Source organism: Bos taurus, chromosome 1 (assembly GCF_002263795.3).
Source record: "Bos taurus isolate L1 Dominette 01449 registration number 42190680 breed Hereford chromosome 1, ARS-UCD2.0, whole genome shotgun sequence".
Lineage (NCBI taxonomy): Eukaryota > Metazoa > Chordata > Mammalia > Artiodactyla > Bovidae > Bos > Bos taurus.
This window is the reverse complement of record NC_037328.1, coordinates 142,871,025-142,890,967: the sequence shown is the minus strand read 5'-3', so window position 1 is coordinate 142,890,967 and position 19,943 is coordinate 142,871,025. Positions and strand designations below refer to the sequence as shown.

General features: G+C 52.4%; 1 protein-coding gene across 2 annotated transcripts in view; it reads right to left on the bottom strand.

The window, feature by feature from the left end:
* Nucleotides 1–17,048: 17,048 nt before the first annotated feature.
* SLC37A1 (solute carrier family 37 member 1) overlaps nt 17,049–19,943 on the bottom strand; it is a 101,615-nt gene continuing 98,720 nt past the window's right edge. Inside the window, exons 20-21 of one of the 2 annotated variants that reach the window (XM_059889358.1) lie at nt 18,414–18,478; nt 17,049–17,973 (exon numbers count right to left, since the gene is read on the bottom strand). In XM_059889358.1, the coding sequence (XP_059745341.1) occupies nt 17,958–17,973; nt 18,414–18,478 (81 nt within the window). In that variant the 3' untranslated portion in view covers nt 17,049–17,957. The other variant, XM_059889361.1, reaches the window with a different exon arrangement.

The window sequence follows — 19,943 nt, the reverse complement described above, 5'->3', positions numbered from 1 at the left end:
TGTTAATAAGAACCAGCAGAAACAAAGGGCAATAAAATCAGACAGACCCTCAGGAACTCTAGATCCTGGAATGAGCCAGGCAAAATGCTAAAATCAGTGAGAATTGAAAACTATAAAAAATGACATAACACAAATGAAAACATCCACATACAAATTTGAGAACTACAATATAAATTATTGACATGAAAACTCAGTGGATTAGTTTAACAGAATGTGAGATTAGCTGATGAGAAAAAGAGTGAATTTGAAACAGGTTCAAAGCAAACACCCAGAATAAAAGCATGGACTGAACATACAAAATAGGGCATAAATACACAAAGGTTACTGTGAGAAGATTTCATAAATAATTATAGGAGTCTGAAAAGGAAAAGGAAAAAAAAGACTTGGCAGGAGCAATATTTGAAAAAAAATTGGCTAAGAATTCTTTTCATTGAAGAAAAGCATTTAAGACCCAAGATGTTTCTCTAGACACAGCTTTGTTGCATTCCACGGTATCGGAAAGGTATTTCCCAGCTGGATCAATGGTAAAGAATCTGCCTACCAATCCTGGAAACCTAGGAACAATCCCTGGGTTGGGAAGATCATCTGGAGAAGGAAATGGCAACCTGCTTTAGTATCCTTGCCTGGGAAAGCCCATGGACGGAGGAGCCTGGCGGGCTACAGTTGATGTCGTCACAAAAGAGTCAGACATGACTTAGCGACTAAATAACAAAGGATAAAAATGGCTTAAAATAAAATAATGGAAAAAGAAAACATGGCATGCAAATACTCACAAAAAAGAAACCTAGTGTACATATACTAACAAACAAAATTGACTTCAAGCTTAAAATAGATATTTAAAAGCTTAAAATAGAGATTCTAGAGAGAAGCACATTTATTAATGACAAAGAGGGATACTTTGATTCACCAGGTGTGTTAGTTGCTCAGTCATGTCCGATGCTTTGTGTCCCCATGGACTGTAGCCTGCCAGACTCCTCTGTCCATGGGATTCTCCAGGCAAGAATACTGGAGTGGATTGCCATTTGGTGCCATGATTCACCAGGAAGGTATAACAATTCTAAATTCATATGCAGTTAATAACATAATTGTTGTCACTCAGTCACTCAGTCGTGCCTGACTCTTTGTGACCCCATGGATTGCAGCATGTCAGGCTTCCCTGTCGTTCACCATCTCTTGGAGTTTGCTCAAACTTGTGTTCATTGAGTCGATGATGTCATCCAACCATCTCATCCTCTGTCTCCTTCTTCTCCTCCTGCCCTCAATCTTTCCCAGCATCAGGTAACATAATACCAAAACATATTTTAAAAATTGATGGAATGAAAATAAGTAGAAAGGTCTCCAAATACAATGGGATACCTTGGTGGGCGATGTAACATAGCTTGCTGGAATGGATAAACCGTGTAAGCTCCAAACCCACGAGATGGTTCTATTGCATGGGAAGTCCTGCAGGTCTTGCCGTTGACCAAAGGCACATGAAATGCATTGATGAGATGAGCACTTTAGGAAGAAGTCAGTGGTGGCCTCATCAAGACTCACTGTAAGAGGGGCCATGGAAACCAGAATCATCGAGAGCAACAGAGACAAAGACATAAAACCCACAGGGGCGGGTGTGGGTGCAGACCAGTCAGAATGCACGCAGACAGTGTCTTATTGCAGCTGTCCTTTGCAGCATTTCTTTGCAGCATTTCCTTTCTCATTGCGGTGAACAGAAAGGTCAGTGTGGCAACTTGCAGAGCTGCATGGTTAATACAGCGTAGCATCCTCAGGAGCAAAATGTACCTGCATCCAACAAGGATGTAGATCACGAAATGAAAGCAAGGATGGACATCTGAAGGGTGAAAACAGCTGCCCCATTCAAGAGTCACAATGCTTTGTCCTCTTCTGGACCTGAGAAGCCTGGGTCCCCCGGAGAACTGAACGTGCCACATGTGAGCTTGTTATGAATTGAGCCACTCCCTTGGGTGGTTGTACACTGTGGGAGGATCCAAACATTTTAATGATCACTAGACACAAGCAATGCAGAAGAGTCAGGTCCGATCCCTGGGTTGGGAAGAGCCTCTGGAGAAGGGAATGACTGCCCACTCTAGTGTTCTTGCCTGGAGAATCCCATGGACAGAGGAGCCTGGTGGGCTCCAGTCCGTGATGTCACAAAGAGTCAGACATGACCGAGCGACTAACACTTTCATCTTTACTTTCAGACATAAGTTAAGAGTTTATGTTGGCACCTGAGGATCCCAAGCTTCACGGCAGCCCTCTCTTGAGGTGGGTGTATATACAGCCAAGTGGTCTTCCAGATCTTTGTAGCCAAGGACTGTCTTACAGTAGGTACACTGGGACCCTGACCTGCTATGGTCATGTCCCCAGACCCCAGATTATAATTAGGAGAGACAAACGATGCAATGTGGCTTTGGGTCTTCAGTCTGTGGGGTAGGAACAAGAGGGACATGACAGGTGGAAGTCTTTGGAAATGCCCCCAACCCTGGTCAAGACAATACACACAAAAAATCCACTCTTCCATCTCAGGTGGGGGTGGGGCTGGGATTAGTTCTGCATCCAAGGATCTGAGGGACGCAGGGGTGGAGAGCTCCATCACAGCTCCACGTAACTTACATTTGATTGGCCAATCTGGCCCCTGCAGAAGCAGGAGAATCCTGAAGTGACCAGGAAGCAGCCTCAATGGCAGCTTCCCTCCAGGTGTGGCTCTTTGCCAAACAGATGAGCACAGCCTCAGGTATGTGGTTACCCCCAAAGTTGGCTTTTCTTTGCTGGTGAGGAAACAGTCTGAGGTCTACGTCCTTGTCACCTCATGCACTCTATGTCCCAAGAGATCCAGGTGACCGGACATTCCAAAGGACATCACCCTGCTCTACTACATTGATGACGTCATGCTACCTGGGTGAGAAGCAACAAGAAGAGGTTCACACCCTGGGAGTCTTGGGGAGGTACCTGAGCTCCAGCAGGTGGAAGAGAAACTCTAAGAAGACTCAGAACCCCCACAGCAATACAATTCTTGTTACTGTTGGTTAGTTGCTAAGTCTTGTTTGACTCTTTGCAACTCCACGGACTGGAGCCCACCAAGTTCCTATGTCCATGGGATTCTCCAGGCAAGAATACTGGAATGAGTTGCCATTTATTCCTCCTGGGGATCGAACCTGAGTCTCCTGCATTGGCAGATGGATTCTTAACAGCTGAGCCAACAGGGAAGCCCCAATACAATTCTAATCCTGGTTAGGGGCCCCTAACCAGGAACTGACCTGGACCTCCCACCAGTTCCTGCATCTTGTATCAGCCCCCAGACAATGCCTGGCCAGGCCCCTGTAGACTCTGGAGGTGGCCTGTTTCACCCCTGGGAAGACTGCACCAGCTGTGAGTCAGCCCAGAGCAGAAAAGGGCTCTGCAGCCGGGCTGTGCTGAGAGTGAGCAGCGCTGAGACTCCAGACATACAACCAGGCTCACCGTGTGCCATTAGCGGGGTCACCAGTGGGACAATGCTAATGGCCTTTGTGGCCAGCCCTCATGGCAGAGCCACAGCGCCAGTCCCCGAGACTCTGGAGGAAGGATGCGCCATCTGCAGCAAAGGATCCTGTGCCTTTGAGACACAAATGCTGATGTGCTAAGAGGGCCGGCGGAGATGGGATATCTGGTCACTCATCCGGGGTGAGCTGGGCTCTGTCACCCCCACAAATCGTAAGGTTGTGGGGCTCAGAAATCACCCATCACAGATGGAAGCGAGCATCTGAGACCAGCAGACCTGGGCAGAGGGCCTGCCGGCGGCAAGTCACCCAGCACCACTAGGCCCAGCTTACACCCTCGGCTGGAGGGAGGTTCCCTCTCAGTGGGCCCGTGCAGGAGGGGAAGGCCTGCCTGGTTCAGGGATGGGTTTACTCCAGCCCAGAGGCACGGCCGCCACCCTACAGCCTCACTCAGGTTGCTTTCAAAGAATGAGGAAGGGGACTTCCCTGGTGGTCCAGTTTTTAAGACACTGCACTTCCATTGCAGGGGTCACGGGTTTGATTCTTGGTCAGGGAACTAAGATCTCCCATGCCATATGTGGCCAAAAAAACAGAAAAAAGTAAAAATAAAAAATAAAGAGAGTGAAGAGGGAAAATTCTCCCCATGGTAGAGCTCTGGACCCACCTGGTCCTCTGCTCTGTGTGGACGGAGAAGCAGCCTCAGGTGAGGAGTTTATGGAGGATGGGGAAGGAATGGGCCAGCTGAGCAGAGCTAAGGCAGGGGGCAGGGGACCTGAGACGCGGGAACAGGGAAAAGAGTGGAGTCGTCGGTGGGCAGACGGGCATGAGAAGGAGGCTCTCTGGGCAGCAAGGAGCCCGGAGAGGGCAGCTGGCAGCCCAGCCAGGAGGACAAGCCTGGCCCACTGGGACCTTGGGCGATTCTTGCTCAGACCTATGCCCGGGGACCAAGGCTGTGGTCTGGTCTGCATGGCGGCTCCTCGCCTCCCTCCCTCTGCCATGTCCTTTTCCAGCCCTCCTTTTCACGGCCGTCCATTCCAGGGGGACTCCTAACAGTTGTCCCGCCTGCTCAGCTCCATCTTAGGGTCTGCTCCCTGGAATCTGCCTGGACACTGACCACGTCCAGACTGGAGAGAAGCAAGGTCCTTTTGAGCAGTATTGATGCTAACGTGTCCGCCTGCTCCCTTGGGTTTGCCCTCCTCACATTTGGAATACCTCTCCTCCCCTCCCCACACCCCTTTCCTGGTCATTCCTAGACCAAGCTCTCTGGCTCTCTGGGTGGTATGTGTGTGGGGGGTTTCTGCATCAGGGGTGATGCCCAGGAGTCCCCATCATGTCAGGAACTGGAGACTGATGAGAAGACACATTATCCCCCCACATTTACTATAAAATGTTGGAACCGGGTAGGATGACAGCAATCCATGTACCCACTAGAAAGGGGCAGGAGGGTGGGCAGGCGGGAGCCATGGATCTGTGCCATCCTGGAGCCCCAGTGGGGAAGGAAGGGCCCTGTCCATCGAGCTCTGGCCACGACCCTGCCTTTCGGGGGTCTTCCCTTTGCTGTCCCTCTCTTCAGCCATGTCTGAACGGGACTGGGGAGTGACCCTCCAGCTCTTCTCCCGGCCTGTCTGCTCCACGAGAACATGGCCAATGGATATGTTCAAGTTCTCAAACAGCCCCAACTACTGCTGTGCCTTGTTACTTGTGAATTCTGTGTTTTTAAATTCATCTACACAAGAAAATTTACTTGTAACCTCAAATCATCACCCAAGGAACTTACGACGTCTTTCTCAGACATGCACCGGGGAGGGGGCAGGGAAGGGCAGAGAATCTGAGTGCCCAGACATGCCCCCAGCCGAGGGCAAAAGGATGACTCCGCCTTCTTGTTTCAGCCTGTGTGGCAAACCAGCCTCCTTTCCTGGCCTATTTAGTGCCAGTTTTTCTACATTTTTTGCTGGTGATTTTGCTTTCTAAATGGCCCCGAAAAAATAAATAAATAAATAAATGGCCCCGAGCACAGTGGGCTTCCCTGGTGGCTCAGACAGTATAGAATCTGCCCACAATGCAAGAGACCCAGGTTTGATCCCTGGGTTGGGAAGATCCCCTGGAGAAGGGAATGGCTACCCACTCCAGCATTCTTGCCTGGAGAATCCCATGGACAGAGGAGCCTGGTGGGCTACATTCCACGGGGTCGCAAAGAGTCAGACACGACTGAGCAACTAACACTTCCACACTTTCACACGGTGGGAGTGCTGTCTCGTGTCCCAGACGCAGGAGGCTGGGCTGTGCCCTCTGGCGAAAGCGCGGGCGTCAGAGGAGCTTGGTTACAGGAGTGAGCTTTGGAGCTGCTGGCGGGAGCTCAGGGTTAGTGAATCAACAACATGTATGGAATTAGCTGTCTTTGCACAGAAACACACACCAAACAAGCTCAAACAAGCTCTTTGATGAAATCGTTGTGACCAGAGGCTTGCAGCATCCCGTGTTTGCTGGGAGCCATGGCTTGGACTTCACTGATTCAGAGGGACTTCACGCAGTGTAGCCACAGCAGACAGTGGATACTGGTTGTTTTCTTCCCGGTTTGTAGTTTCTTTGGTGGATGGTCCTCTTACCTCCACAATGAGGAGATATGGCTGTGGTCCCCAAGCCTGTGAGCTGACCTGGGAGACACGGCCTCTTCTCTTCCCACATGTCCACCTGCAGTGACTCTCCGAGAGTCGCCTTGATCCACTGACCTCACCCTGATCTCATCCTCGGTTGTGGCTGAGGTTCCTGCGGCTGCTGCTCCAGGCATTTCTCGGTTTCATCACTTTGCTGTTGGAGTTTGAGAATCAGTGGTGATGGTTCAGTCACTAAGTCATGTCTGACTCTTTGTGACCCCAAAGACTGTAGCCCATCAGGCTCCTCTGTCCATGGAGTTTCCCAGGCAAGAATACTGGAGTGGGTTTTCATTTCCTCCTCTAGGGGATCTTCCCCACTCAGGGACTGAACCCACGTCTCCTGCATTGGCAGGTGGATTCTGTACCACTATGCCACCTGGGAGGCCAGAAGCTTCTTTCTAATCCTGTGAGCTCCTGAGTTTGAGTCTCTGTCTCGTTCATACCCGCTTATAAACCAGAGGATTATTTTCTGAGCTTGTCTTTCCATATAACATCTTTGCATGAATCCAACAGTGACCGATCTCCATACACTAAAATAGAGTTTCCAGCTGTGTCCCCAAGAGCAATGGTGTCCTTAGGTGGAAGATCTGCCTCCGTGGGTTACAGGTGGCAGTTTTACTAAATGAGCAACCAAGCCCACCAAGAAGGACCCTCTTCCTTCTTCTGATGATCTTCTCTTGACCCTCCCGCCAGCCCCTCGGTTGTGTAGGTTTCATTGTGGGGACCCCTGGAGCCATCAAGGGCTGTGCTCACATCTAAGCCAGGTTCACAAAGCAGCCACATCTCAACATCATCAGCCACCATGGCAGAGGGAAAAGTGTTCTGGAGGGTCACACCTGGGCAGTTAAATTCTCCAGCCTGAAGGGACACAGGTCACCCTCCTCACAACACGTTGGCTGAACAGGCAGGGAGCTGGTGGTGCAAGAGCTGTGTGTGCTTGGAAGTGTGTGCAGCGTGTGCAGTCGCTCAGTCGTGTCCGACACTTTGTAACCCTGTGGACTGTGGCCCACCAGGCTATCTGGCCGTGGGATTCTCCAGGTCAGAATACTAGAGTGGGTTTTTGTCATTTCCTCCTCCAGGGGATCTTCTTGACCCAGAAACTGAACCTAGGTCTCCTGCATTGCAAGTGGATTCTCTGCCATCTGAGCCACCAGGATTTTCCTGGTGCTTAGAAGGGGCAAGAATATCTGGTAGAAAACTCAAATTACTGCTGCAGGGGACTAAAGAGATAGGATGACTTTTAGGGACTCCAGGGGAGCAGATGGATCACAAAGCCCAGTGATGTAGCCTCAGGGCTGGGAGGGCGAGCCTCCAAGAGTGGGCTTGTTGAGGGCATTGAGCTGAGCACTCAGTGTTATGGTCCAGCTCTGGCTTGCGCCATCCACACACAGGACAGTGTCTGAGAAGTGGTGACTAAGCTCTTGGGGTTGAGTAACCCCTGGCACAACACTGGTCACACACCTGAAAGCCCTTTGGGGTCCCTGCTTGAGTGCTGGCTCAGGGAACAGGCCTGGGCTTTTGTTCCCACTTGATTCGAGGGCCCCAGAAGTACCCAGCTCCACTCTGTGTTGGCTTTGGACGAGAGCTGACCTATCCTCGAGAGTGTCATTAATACCATCAATTTGTCACCGAGTCGGAAGCCCTCCAGTGGGTCCCCGTTCTATCAAATCCCGCCCCCGGGCATCTCTGAGTCATGGGCACTTGGACGGTTTCCTTGCATTTCCTGTGATTTGGAGGCATCGTTTATCATTTCCCCTTACTTGGTATTCTGGAGACACTCATTTTTCATTTCATGCTGCAGTTTCTAAAAATGAACTTAGTGGTAACTTGAGTTTCTTACTCATTTCTCTTCCTTTACAACACCAGGCGATCGGATATGTGAAATCCTGCAGCTGAGGAGGTGAGTGGAAGACCAAGTTACTCAGAACTCATGTTGTCAGCCTCCTGTTTTGCTTCAGTTGTGATCACCTGCAGAAGTGAGACCACTTTGGTACGGGGGTGGGGGGTGGCTTGCTCCTTGCTCTCGGAGTCAGGTCTCAAGCAGGACCTGCATCCCCAGGGCTCCCAGCTCTGATCCTTGGGGTGTGTGCTTGTGTGCTCAGTCACTAAATTATGCCTGACTCTTTGCAACCTCATGGACTGTAGCCCGCCAGTCTTCTCCTCTGTCCATGGGATTCTCCAGGCAAGAATACTGGAGTGGGTTTCCCTGCCTTCCCCCAGGGGATCTTTCTGACTCAGGAATCGAACCCAGGTCTCTTACATCTCCTGCATCGGCTGGTGGGTTCACCACCAGCGCCATATCCTTGTCACTCTGGCTGGTGCCACTCGGGGTGGCAGTGACTTGTCTAGATGGTGGAGACCAGTGTGTCTGATCTTTGCTCCTATAGAAAAGAGCTGAGCAAGCCGCTGATGGAGGCAGTGAAGGTGTTTGTGTTCAAGGATGTGATTCTAAAATTTGCCTAAAGATACGTAACATTATTAGAGGAAAATAGAAATGCAGTGGCAGAGAGGAAATGCACAGTGATACTTGTTGAGGCCAGGGGATGGGTGCGTGGAACTTACTATGTCAATTTCATGCAAGCATGAAAATTCCCTGGTAAGAAGTATTAAAAAAAGAAAGAACAATAGTTCTTTGTTGGTTATCCATTTTAAATACAGCAGCTTGTGCATGACCTTCCCCAAATCCCTAGCGCATGGAACTCTGCTGAATGTTATGTGCCGCCTGGTTGGGAAGGGAGTGTGGGGAGAACGGATACATGTACGCCTGTGGCTGATTCTCTTTGCTGTTCACCTGAAACTACCACAACACTGTTAATTGGCTATATCCCAGCACAAAATGTTTTTGGTGTTAGAAAATAGAAAAGTAAAAATTAAAACAAAAACAAACTCACAAGGAAGCCTGAGTTTCTCTGGCCTCCCTGGAGAAGGAGAGATGGACAGTGAGCTTTGGTCAGATATGTGGATGCTAACCCTGGCTCAGGGGCTCAGGGAGCTTGAGCAGGTGACTGTCTGGACGTCAGCCCCTCCGCTACTTCTTTAAATGGAGGGGAAGATGAGGGCTCACAAGCGTTGGGAGCATGGGTGGTGACTGAATGTGATGGAGCGTCACCCCACTGCAAGGTGGAGCTGAGCTTCACAAAGGTCGGGGTCTCCTAGGCCCCCCATCAGCCCACCTGGCTGCACAGGGTCCACCCTCCTCCCCTCTGCCCCCAGGCCCGCCCATCCCCTTGCCAGTCTGGCCACCTGACACATGGCGCTGGCTCTTTGGTTCCTTGTACCATATTAAGTGTGACATGGAAACAAAGGGACCTTCTGACAACCCGGCCAGCGAGGGCAGCTCAGGGGGCAGCTCGGGGGTTGGCTGGGGGCCCAGGGAGCCCCTGCAGATGAGCCCCACTCCCACCCCAGGCCCTGGCCATCCTTCCGCAGGTCCCTCTGTGACTCAGCGCGGGGACGCCCTCTAGTGGTAGCAAAGATTTCTGGCTTCTGTTAACAGAGAACTGAAGAAAACAAAACAGGTCTTGCCTCTCAGACCTGCAGGCTTTCAGGTCCCATTACCCCCCCAACCCCTTAGCTGTGGGGGAGTCCCTGGTTGTCCACCAGTGACCAGAACCCCTGGAACATGGCTGGTCCCCTGGGTGTGGAGGCATGAGGCACGGTGGCCGGAACGATTGCCATAGAGACAAGGGTATGTCCAGGGCACTCAGTGACCAGAGGTCACCTGGATTCAGCATTTACAGGGGACGGTGGGCAGGGACAGTGGCCAGCACACCTGACGGGTGTCCTCTGCGCCTCTCCTTGGCCCTCGGTGTCCTCTGCTGTCAAGTGACCTCTGGCAGCTCTGAGCTTGTGATTTTGTTGCCAAAATCAAGCCTTCACCCAGGTCTGCTTTCCTCTGACCCTTCCATCTCTAATTCATCCTCCTTGGCTAACCAGTAACTTCCCAACTTCACCCCTCCCCCACCACATCTGTCCCTGTTTCCATGGTCAACCTCAGCCTTTTATCAGCACCATCTCCTGAGTCTTTGCGCCAAAGCCCACTGACCCCCAGACCACCTACCACCGTTCCTCCAGCAGGTCCCCAGTCCCTAGGACCTCCCATGTCATCCCCGCCACCCACCCCTTCACCCACCAAGGGTCCTGTCCCCTCTCCCCACCTCCCCTGCCCCTCCATCCTGCCTCCCTGGCTCGGCCCATCCTGGTTAAAACGGCAGCCCTCTGTGGCCGGTGCCCACTGACCATCCCGCCCTCTTCCCAGGTCCTTGGATGGTTCGCTCCGTCCTCTCACTGAGTCCTCTGTTCAACGATCCCTTCCCCAAAGACGGTCACGTGATGTAAGGTAACCCCTGCTGTCCTGTCCCATCCCACAGGTTTGGTTTCTTCCTAGAACTGCCCCACCCCCGCCAGGACACTGCTGGTCTGTTTGCTGTCACAGTTCGTGGCCCCACGGAATCGGCCCCACGAAGCAGAGGGTGCTCTCACCCCGAGTGTTACTGCCTTTCTCCACACTCGGCAGTGTGCGTGTTGGATGAAAGAAGGACATCAGTCTACCGATAGGTTTGAAGTCACAATGTTTCTCCATGGGTGCGGCTCCCGGGCTGGGGGTTCTGAAGGCCAAGTTCGAGCAGTTGGTGATGCTGAGGTCCCTGAGGGTGTGGCAGGGCCCCGGGCTCCACAGCCCTGCCTCTGCTGCAGCCCCTGGGAAAATGCGTTGAAACATAAGCCTGCAAGAGTGGACTCTCTTTCTAGTGTTACCCCTGCTTTCAAAATTACCACTTGTGCTGACTATAAAAATAAGAAACATCCCCTTCAAACAAACATGTAGACAATAGAGGAAGGTATTGTACAGATGAGGGTTCTAACAGAAACAGAACCGGTAGGGGATTAGATGTGCATTCCCCACCTCCCACCTCCCCCCACCCCCCGCCAGACATGCATATATACCATACACACATGTAACATAGACACACACCGTACACTCATGGACATATAAGCCACACACAGATGCACACAGGCACACAAATACATACTTGCACACAGACACATAAAGACAGCTCGTGGGGAGCTGCTGTAGAGCACAGGGAGCTCAGCTCAGTGCTCTGTGATGGCCTAGAGGGGTGGGATGGGGGGGTGGGAGGGAGGTCCAAGAGGGAGGGGATTCACAAGCTGATTTACTTCATTGTACAGCAGAAACCGGCACATTGTAAAGCAACACTCCAATTAAGAAAAAACATATATACATATGTATGTATGTGTGTGTGTGTGTGTGCGTGTGTGTATACATATATATATATATAGGGCTTCCCAGATGGCACTAGTGGTAAAGAGCCTGCTTGCCAATGCAAGCGACATAGGAGATGTGGGTTTGATCAGGAAGATCCCTTGGAGGAGAGCATGGCAACCCACTCCAGTATTCTTGCCTGGAGAATCCCATGGACAGAGGAGCCCGGCAGGCTACAGTCCATAGAGTTGTAAAGAGTTGGACACAACTGAAGTGACTTAGCATGCACGCATGTGTATATATATAAAAGGATGGCATCACGGACTCAACAGACATATGTTTGAGCAAACTCTGGGAGATGGTGAAGGACAGGGAAGCCTGGCACGCTGCAGCTCGTAAGGTTGCAAAGAGTTGGACATGACTTAACTACTGAACAACAACAACAAACCACGTCCATGAAGGCCCCTGATAGCACCTGAATCAGTGGCTGATAAACAAGTGGGCGCTGGCAACCAGCCAAGCGCAAAAGCAACCATCAGAGACATGAACCAACTGCAGAAGCCCTCTGCAAATCAGAAAGAAAAGGCCAGCATTCCAACAGGGCAGTAGACAACAGTTCTTAAGAGGCTTGCACAAGAGCCCAGCGGTGCTGACACACGACAGGACGCTCACCCTCGCTCACCGCCGTGTGGGAAACCAGCGAGGTCAGAACAGCGCTGGCTGTTAAGGCAGGGAAGCCACAGGCTCTTTCCGGGGTCGGGGTGACATTCTACCTTCTGCCCTGGATACCGACTACACGACTGTGAAGCGATGATCATTGATTGGTTGGACTTGAAGGGGTGAGGGGCTCCCCCGGGGCTGGGCCGGTTCTGGGTACTGGGGTGGAGGCAAGGCAGTGCTGGTCTCGGCCTTTGGGGTCTGGTGCATGTGTGGAGTGACCGCTGTAGCGCTTGCCCTCTGGAGCTAGCTGCCTGCTTCTCCTACAGGTTTCCTGGGCAAACGCAACCCACACAGGAACCCAGTCACATCGACTTCGAGGCAAGAGACATCTTTTGGCCAGAGTTATCTGCTTTAGGTTGTAAGTTTAGATTGACTCAAAGCAGTAAAAATAATCTAAATTGATCTATTTTACATGCTGGTAGATCTGTGAACACTTTCACACGTGTGCAATGCGTCCTGGCCAGACGTGAGCCATTTGGTGCTACTGGGAAATAAACAGCAGTAAGTAAAGCTGATGGAAAAAGGCAAGGAAACAATGTTTAGGACACAGGTTCTGAGACCTCCGGAAAGGAGAGGGGTCTGACCCGTAAACACTGGCAAGTCCCTCGCAGCCTGCCTGTCTTCCACCTTCCGAGCTGCGGGCGTCGCCCTGTGATGGCTTAGCAGGGACCCAGCACTTTGTTAAGACACCCAGGTCCTCAGTTGAGGTCCTCCCAGTGAGTTTGGAGGTGATGCTCCTGTCCTGTCACGGGAGCATCTTAGTTGGGCCGGCAACTCACCAGTTTCAGGGTCGGGCTTTGTGTGGGTGCAGGGCGCCAGCTCCTGTGCTGCATTTGGGGCGGGGAGTCTGGCTCTTGGTGGGGAACTTGCTCCCCATGAAAGTGTCACTGCCCTGGAGCCCCGCTGCCAGGGCCTCGGTAAAACACCCCCGTCACTCAGCACCCTCGGCCGTGGCAGGGTGGAGACAGGCTGGGGATATAACACTTACCATGCTTCTTTAGAAAAACATCAGAAGGTCTGGGCCTGCAGGAGCAGAGACACCAGGCTGACCCCTGACATGGTAGCTTGAAAGGGACTGCCTGACTGGAGTTGGCGAGCCAGACCTTCCCAGCTCGTGGAGGATGAGCCGAAACCTGCATCCTGGTGGTAGGGGCATTTTGGACACCCTGGAGGAAGACGCCTGAAGGGGCTGCGTGACCAACGTGCAGGGCAGCTCAGGGTTGCGGGGACATGCCAGGTCCCTCGGCCGACTCTGATCCCGGGTCCTTCAGAGCAGCCAGCCTTCCCTCAGGCTTGCGGGCCCTGTCGTAGCCCGGGGTAAGCAGCGGCTTCACGGGCTGTGATCACTGTAGTCGCCAGGCCCTGCCCTTGGGTTGACTGTTCTGCGCGTGCTGTGTGGAGTACTGGAGGGTGTTCTTTTGGGGTCCATGTTTTATAGCAAAGCTGGTTGTGACAGTGATGTGGGGCTGGGGGCTGGACCCTCGGCTGCCCCAAGGACCCTGCCTCCCACTGCCCCTTCCCTGGGAAGAGGGAAAATGTCTTATATTTTAGTACCTCGAACAGCACTTGTTTCTGACTTTGAACAAGGGCTCTCGTTTGGAGAAACGGAAGCCTGCCGCCGGGCCAGTCCACAGAGGAATTGTTGGCACTTCCCAGTGTGCCGGGGGGCCCTGGAAGCCAGGCTGCTGAGGCTCCGTGGGACACGTCACGTGACGCCCTGTGTGAGCCACTCACAGCAGCTCCAGCACGCCCACGGCCCGCCTGCAAGCCCTCCACCCTGCCACCCCATCCTGGGGCGAAGCCATACCACGCCGCACAACCCTTACTGGCAAGTTTATCTCCTATCCGAGGTGTGGCTGGTGGGCCACCGGTTACAGTTCATGATAAGAGAAGCAGACTTCAAAAACAAACTTATGGCTACCAAAGGGGAAACCTGTGATGAGGAGAGGGATAAATTAGAAGTTTAGGATTAACATACACACGCTGAGTTGTTGCATGGGTGCTCAATTGTGTCCAACTCTTTGCAACCCCATGGACTGTAGCCCGCCAGGCTCCTCTGTCCATGGGGTTCTCCAGGCAAGGATACTGGAGTGGGTTGCCATGCCCTCCTCCAGGGGATCTGCCCGACCCAGGGATCGAACTTGCGTCTCCTGCACTGGCAGGTGTATTCTTTACTGCTGAGCCATCGCGGAAGCCCATACACGCTGCTGCTGCTGCTGCTGCTATTGCTAAGTCGCTTCAGTCGTGTCCGACTCTACCAAATTTAAAATAATTGGAAACGTCCCTCGTGGTTCGGTGGTTATGCAGGGGGTGTGGGTTCAGTCCCTGCAGCTAAGATCCCATATGCCTCACGACCAAAAAAACCAAACATAAAACAGAAATATTGCAAAAAATTCAATAAAGACTTTAAAAATGATCTACATTGAAAAAACCTGTTAAAAAATAATCAACAAGAACCTATTGTATAGCACAGGGAACTCCACTCAGTATTCTGTAGTAACCTACGTGGGAAAAGAATCTGAAAAAGAAAGAATATATGCATAACTGGATCGCTTTACTGGACCCATGAAGCTAACACATTACAAACCAACTATACGCCAATGAAATTAAAAAAAAAAAAAAGCTAAACAGAGACAGGAGTAAAGCATTCACAAACTTCCACAGCAATTTGGCAGAGTGGTTTTATGTGTACTGAACCTAATGATAAAAAGTTATGACTTGTATTTTTTTTTTCTAGCTCATTTTTTTTCCTGGTAATTTATTTCTACTAGATTTTATAAGCTGGCAATTGGAGGGGGTTCTGGTTTTATGATCTGGGGGGCTCTTTATTATGGCGAATTTCTGGGAGCAGTTTCTCTCTCCTTTGTGATTGAAGGACTTCTCCGGCTCCTTTGCTACCCCTCTCACAAGCTTGCATTTCAATATGGGGCATTTTTTGTGGATTTGAATAGGAAAATTTCACTGACATAGATATTCATGAAAGGCAGTCTTATTTCCATATGAATGCAAGCAGGCAGGCACCTCGGGCAGGCTGTTTGCAGAAGGATATTATCTCAGCTACTGCTCCGGGTGAAACGATGATGCATTTTTATAGTGAAATCATATACTTTTTTCCTTAAAAGTCAGGACGAACTCTTCCATTCACGGGTAGAGGATGGTTCAGCTAAACTGGTTTAAGAAAGTGTGTGTGCACGTCCTTCTCTAAAGGGGCCGTCAAGGGCGCTGTCTTCTGTCCCTCGGCAGGCTCAGGAGGCCGCCCTCCTGCCTTCATGGGTCATGGAAGATTTTCTTGTAACACCTTAGTCTCCCGAGTTGGGAAAAACAGTGACCGCGTCCTCAAAACTTCCTGTTGCTGAACCATAGCAGAGGATGGCTATTCTTCGGGGAAGGTGCAGAAATGAATTGGGTCATCTGGCTGTCTGACCAGCTCAGGCCCCAGAGAACTGTGCTCTGAGGCGAGGGCAGTGGGTTCCAGATTTTATTAGAAAAGAATTCCCTGGGCATCACTTAACGGCACGATTATATCAGTCTCATCCTGGCCTTGTTTATGCAATTTAGTGTCTAAAGAAGGACAGGAAAAAAAAATAATAAATAAAGGACAGGGGCTGTGTGGCAGCAAGGGGGCCTGCAATCTGCAGGGCACAGAAAACTCAGGCAGCTGTGATTCCTGGAGACCAGTCAGGAGGGGAGGGTGTTTATACCCCAGGCCAGGGAGGGAGGACAAGAAGGCTCTGGGCTTGCGGGCCAGAGGTGGAGGAGGAGACAGGATGGGAAGAGCGGAGGAGAGAAGGATGTGCGGAGTGAACTGTGCGCAGAACTGTATGGAATCCACATTTTGTTGCTGTTCAGTCGCTCAGTTGTATCCGACTCTTTACCATGCCATGGACTGCAGCACACCAAGCTCCCCGTCCTTCACTATCTCCCGGAGTTGCCTCAAATTCATGTCCATAGCGTCCGTGAGGCTATCCAACCATCTCATCCTCTGTCATCCCCTTCTCCTCCTGCCTTCAATCTTTCTCGGCAGCAGTGTCTTTCCCAATGAATCAGCTCTTTGCATTAGGTGGCTAAAGTATTGGAGCTTCAGCTTCAGCATCAGTCCTTCCAGTGAACACTCAGGACTGATTTCATTTAGGATTGACTGGTTTGATCACCTTACAGCCCAAGGGACTCTCAAGTCTTCTCTAACATTTTAACAAATGGGAATTTTATCTTTCGTAGGAGGAAACTTTCCAAGTGTGTAAATTTTGTTAATAAAATAGCAAACCTCCTTGTGAGGACCTCTGTGTTCAGAAGAGCCCTCACCTTGCCTGCCCTTCCCAGGAGAGTGGGGACCATGTGCGGACTGGGGGCTGTCCCCGAGCAGGGTTGATACTGACCAGGGTCCTTGGCCTCCCATGATCAATACACATTGACTAGAGGCCGGACAAGAACCTCAGGCAAGGCTTTGTTGGAGCCCCTGCTACAGCAGTGGGAAGTGAGAAGAGTAACATGTTACCTGCTTGCTTGCTGCTTTCTTATCTGGGGTGAGGGGAGGGGGGCGGGGAGTGTCTGGGGCTCAGGCTGGAGGGGTGGCTTAGCTGGCTTGCTCACCCCTTAGGTGGTGTTGAGTGCAGGGGCACGCTCAATCCTCCTTTTGCTCCCTGCTCTTCAGGAGTGGCAATTGGGTTTTTTGGTCTTTTTGTATCTTTTGACCAGAATTTGCCCCAACTCTCATGCACACAGTTACTTTTAGTCCCTTGCAGTTTCTCTGTGTTGTTGCTGGAGAAGAGGTTCGCCCAGGTGCAAGCTTTGCAGCAAAGGCTCCCAGGCCCCAGCCTGCCTCGGGGTGACCCCTTGTCTGCTGGAAACGGTCTCCGCTTCTAGCTGCCAAACCACAGTCAGGATCCAACCCTGAGAAAACCCAGGGCACGTGCTCTCCCTGGAAGTTTTCTGTTTTGAATATAATGGCGATGTGAGCAGAAATAACCAACATTCTGTCTCAGTTTTATTTTTTTTAACATTTTATTTCAAAGGGCAACAACCGAGGAAACAAGTGGCCAGAGAACAACCGGAGTTTGTCTTAGTAAATAACAAGGTGCCACTTGCGTCTCCTAAGCTTCTACAACACCTCACACATTTCAATAAATAAATCCGCTCCAGTGCCGAGTCTCGGAGGACAGGCCCAGGTCTGCAGTGCTGGGGGGGACAGAGGGCTGGGCGGAGGGCCTAGCCTCACTGTCCTCCTGGCAATCACTCATGGGGCCAGTGGCGTCATGGCCCTTGGGGTTCCAGTGACAGGAACCTCCGGGGTTCCGTGGTGGCCCTCCAGCCTGTCCGAAGGCTTTGATGGTTTCACCGCAGTCCACCCTGGACTGTTTCTGGGTGGGTGAAGAGCAGGAGGAAGCGCTGGGGACGTCCTTGGTCTGAGCTCCGCGTTGCTGTGAACGCAGGTGTCAGCTCTGGCCTTGCAGGGCGTCTCTGCTGCGTGCTCTCCCACCACCTGCAGCGTCCCTACTGTCCCCCGGTGCCTTCCTGTCGCCAGAGCTCCACCCGCTCAGACATCAGTGCTGTAATACCTGAGAGACCAGGGCTGGCCTGGGTGCCACACCAGTCCTGCCGCCGTCACTCTGGACGTGGAGGGGCTGCCCAGCGCCCGGGAGCTGTCTGCTTGAGGGGCTCAGTGGGTGGCAGCCAGCACGCCCATGGGCTCCCCTCCCGTGGCCCGAAGCCCACGGGCCGGCTGACTAGGTGCCAGGAATTCTCAAGGTGGCTTGCGTGTCTTTTCCAGGTGAATGTGCAAAAGGCAAGGGCAAAATCATTCTTTTCAACACAGGATCCTTTATTTGAACTTTTTCTTGAAAAACAGTTTGTGAAGGATGGGCCCAGCCCTCCTTCATGGGATTCGAGGACTCAGTGCTCCTTAAACCTGGAAGAGGAAGAAGAAAAAGCAGCTGGTCACCCGGCCAGCGGCACTCAATTCACCGCCAAAGCGCAGAGCCCAGGTGCCCGCTTCTCCCCGTCTGCCAGGGACTCCTGAGGCCTCCCGTTCCCCTGGCCTTGGGGAGAGCGGAGGGGACAGGACAAAGGAAGGGGGGCAGAGCCAGGCAGAGCCCGGGAGCTGCTATTTGTCCGAAAGCTGCAGCCCAAAGGGAACAACTGAATCAGCATTTTTTTTTCACTCTATTTTGAGAAAAGATTTACCTGGATCGCATCCCCACCTGGTATTCATTAGGAAAGGAGAAATGAGAGTGAGTGAGGTGCAGAGTGCCAGGGACCGTGGGTGAGGTGTGGCCTTTCAGAGAAGCCGGGGCGGCAGTGGACATAAGTGACGGGCACGGGTGGGGTGCGGGCAGGGGAGACACTTACGGAACCTGGTTTCCTGTCGCCGACCCTGGGCAGCTCAGCTCCTTGTGTATGAGGCGAACCAGAAACTGCACGTGCCCAAAGCAAAGAGAAGACCACATTATTGCTGGGAGACCCTGGGTGGGCGCCCTGCTGTCACTGGGGAGGGGCTGGCACAGCCATTCCCCACTCTGCCAGCTCCCCGGCCCAACCAGCTCAGCATTCAAGTTCCAGTTCGTCACGTCTGCGGTTCCCCGTATCACATGATGGGGGTGGGGGGCTGCCCCGTGCCTCTGAATGTAAAATTCTAAAGCAGAGCAGCGGGCGCCCCCGACCCCCAACTCAGGCACAGCTGCCTGCCGGCCTGGTCTCAGGGCAGGGTTGCTGGGCTGCTGGTCACGTAGTCCCATGCATCACAGTGGAGGCCATGCTCCTGGGAATAAGGCCCTTAGGCCAGATTTCATCCAGAAGGACGTCTGTTTAAATGAAACTAGATTAGTCATAAAATATCCAAGGGGAAAAAAGGACAAGGTGACTCACCTTCACAGTGAGACTGGGGGACCTGGGGGGACTCTGAGGCCAGTGCTCACTGGCCGCTGTCACCAGAGGCCCCAGCCACCTCTGGGGAAGCTCCTGGGACAGCTGGGCCCCAGCCCCAGGCCTGTGGTCTACCCCGCGGTCTCAGGGTAGACCCATAACAGCTCTGCCTTCGTCTCCCTCACGGCCCTCACCTGCCAAGACGGCGGAGTCCGTGTACACATCCCGACCTGCGGTGAAGTCTTGCCCTCAGCGGAACCGTCTGCAGCTGTGGACTAGTCTTTCCCTAAGCGCTGAGAACCCCCACCCCCCGGGAGGAACCCCCACGATGTGAGTTGCTCAGGGCTGTGAGAGGGGCTCCTGAGGAAGTCCTGGCTCTCGTGGCCCCTCCTCTAGGGAAGCCGCAGGCGCCCTGGGCCCAGGAGGCCCTGTCAGTGGGGGTGCTGGAGGAGCTTTCGAGGGGCTCCTTCAATAAAACACGAGCTACCAAGTACCAAGTCTACCGGCAGACTCTGGGAGCAGAAACGTTTGTTTTCTTAGACGCAGAAGATTCAGGAAGGAGCTTAAGTCACGCCTCGTATGGTGGCTGTGCAGGTTGAAGACAACAGGTGTTTCTCCTCGAGGACTGACCTACACGTGGGGCTCCTGGGATCTCGGTGGCTGAGCCAGAGGGTGGGGATTTGACAGATGCTCCGAGAACTGCAGGTGGCTATGTCACACTCTGGCTAAAAACACTGATCCTGTGAACTTGAACCTCTAGACCCCATGGTCTAGCACCGCCTTGCTGAGTTTGAGCTGGAGTCTCCTCAATACGAATGCCGAGTCCCATACGTGCAAATCTGTATCAGGGAGGGCCCGTGACCACAGAAAGCAGATCCTTAAGAGGAAGGAGATGAGGAAGGACCCTCGAGTGTTTCCTCTGGGCCGGGGTGCCCTGTGAGCCACAGCGACAATTCTGAAGGGCAAACACCAGCTTCCCAGACAGGACAAAAGTGGCCTCTGTGTGCAATGCCTGCA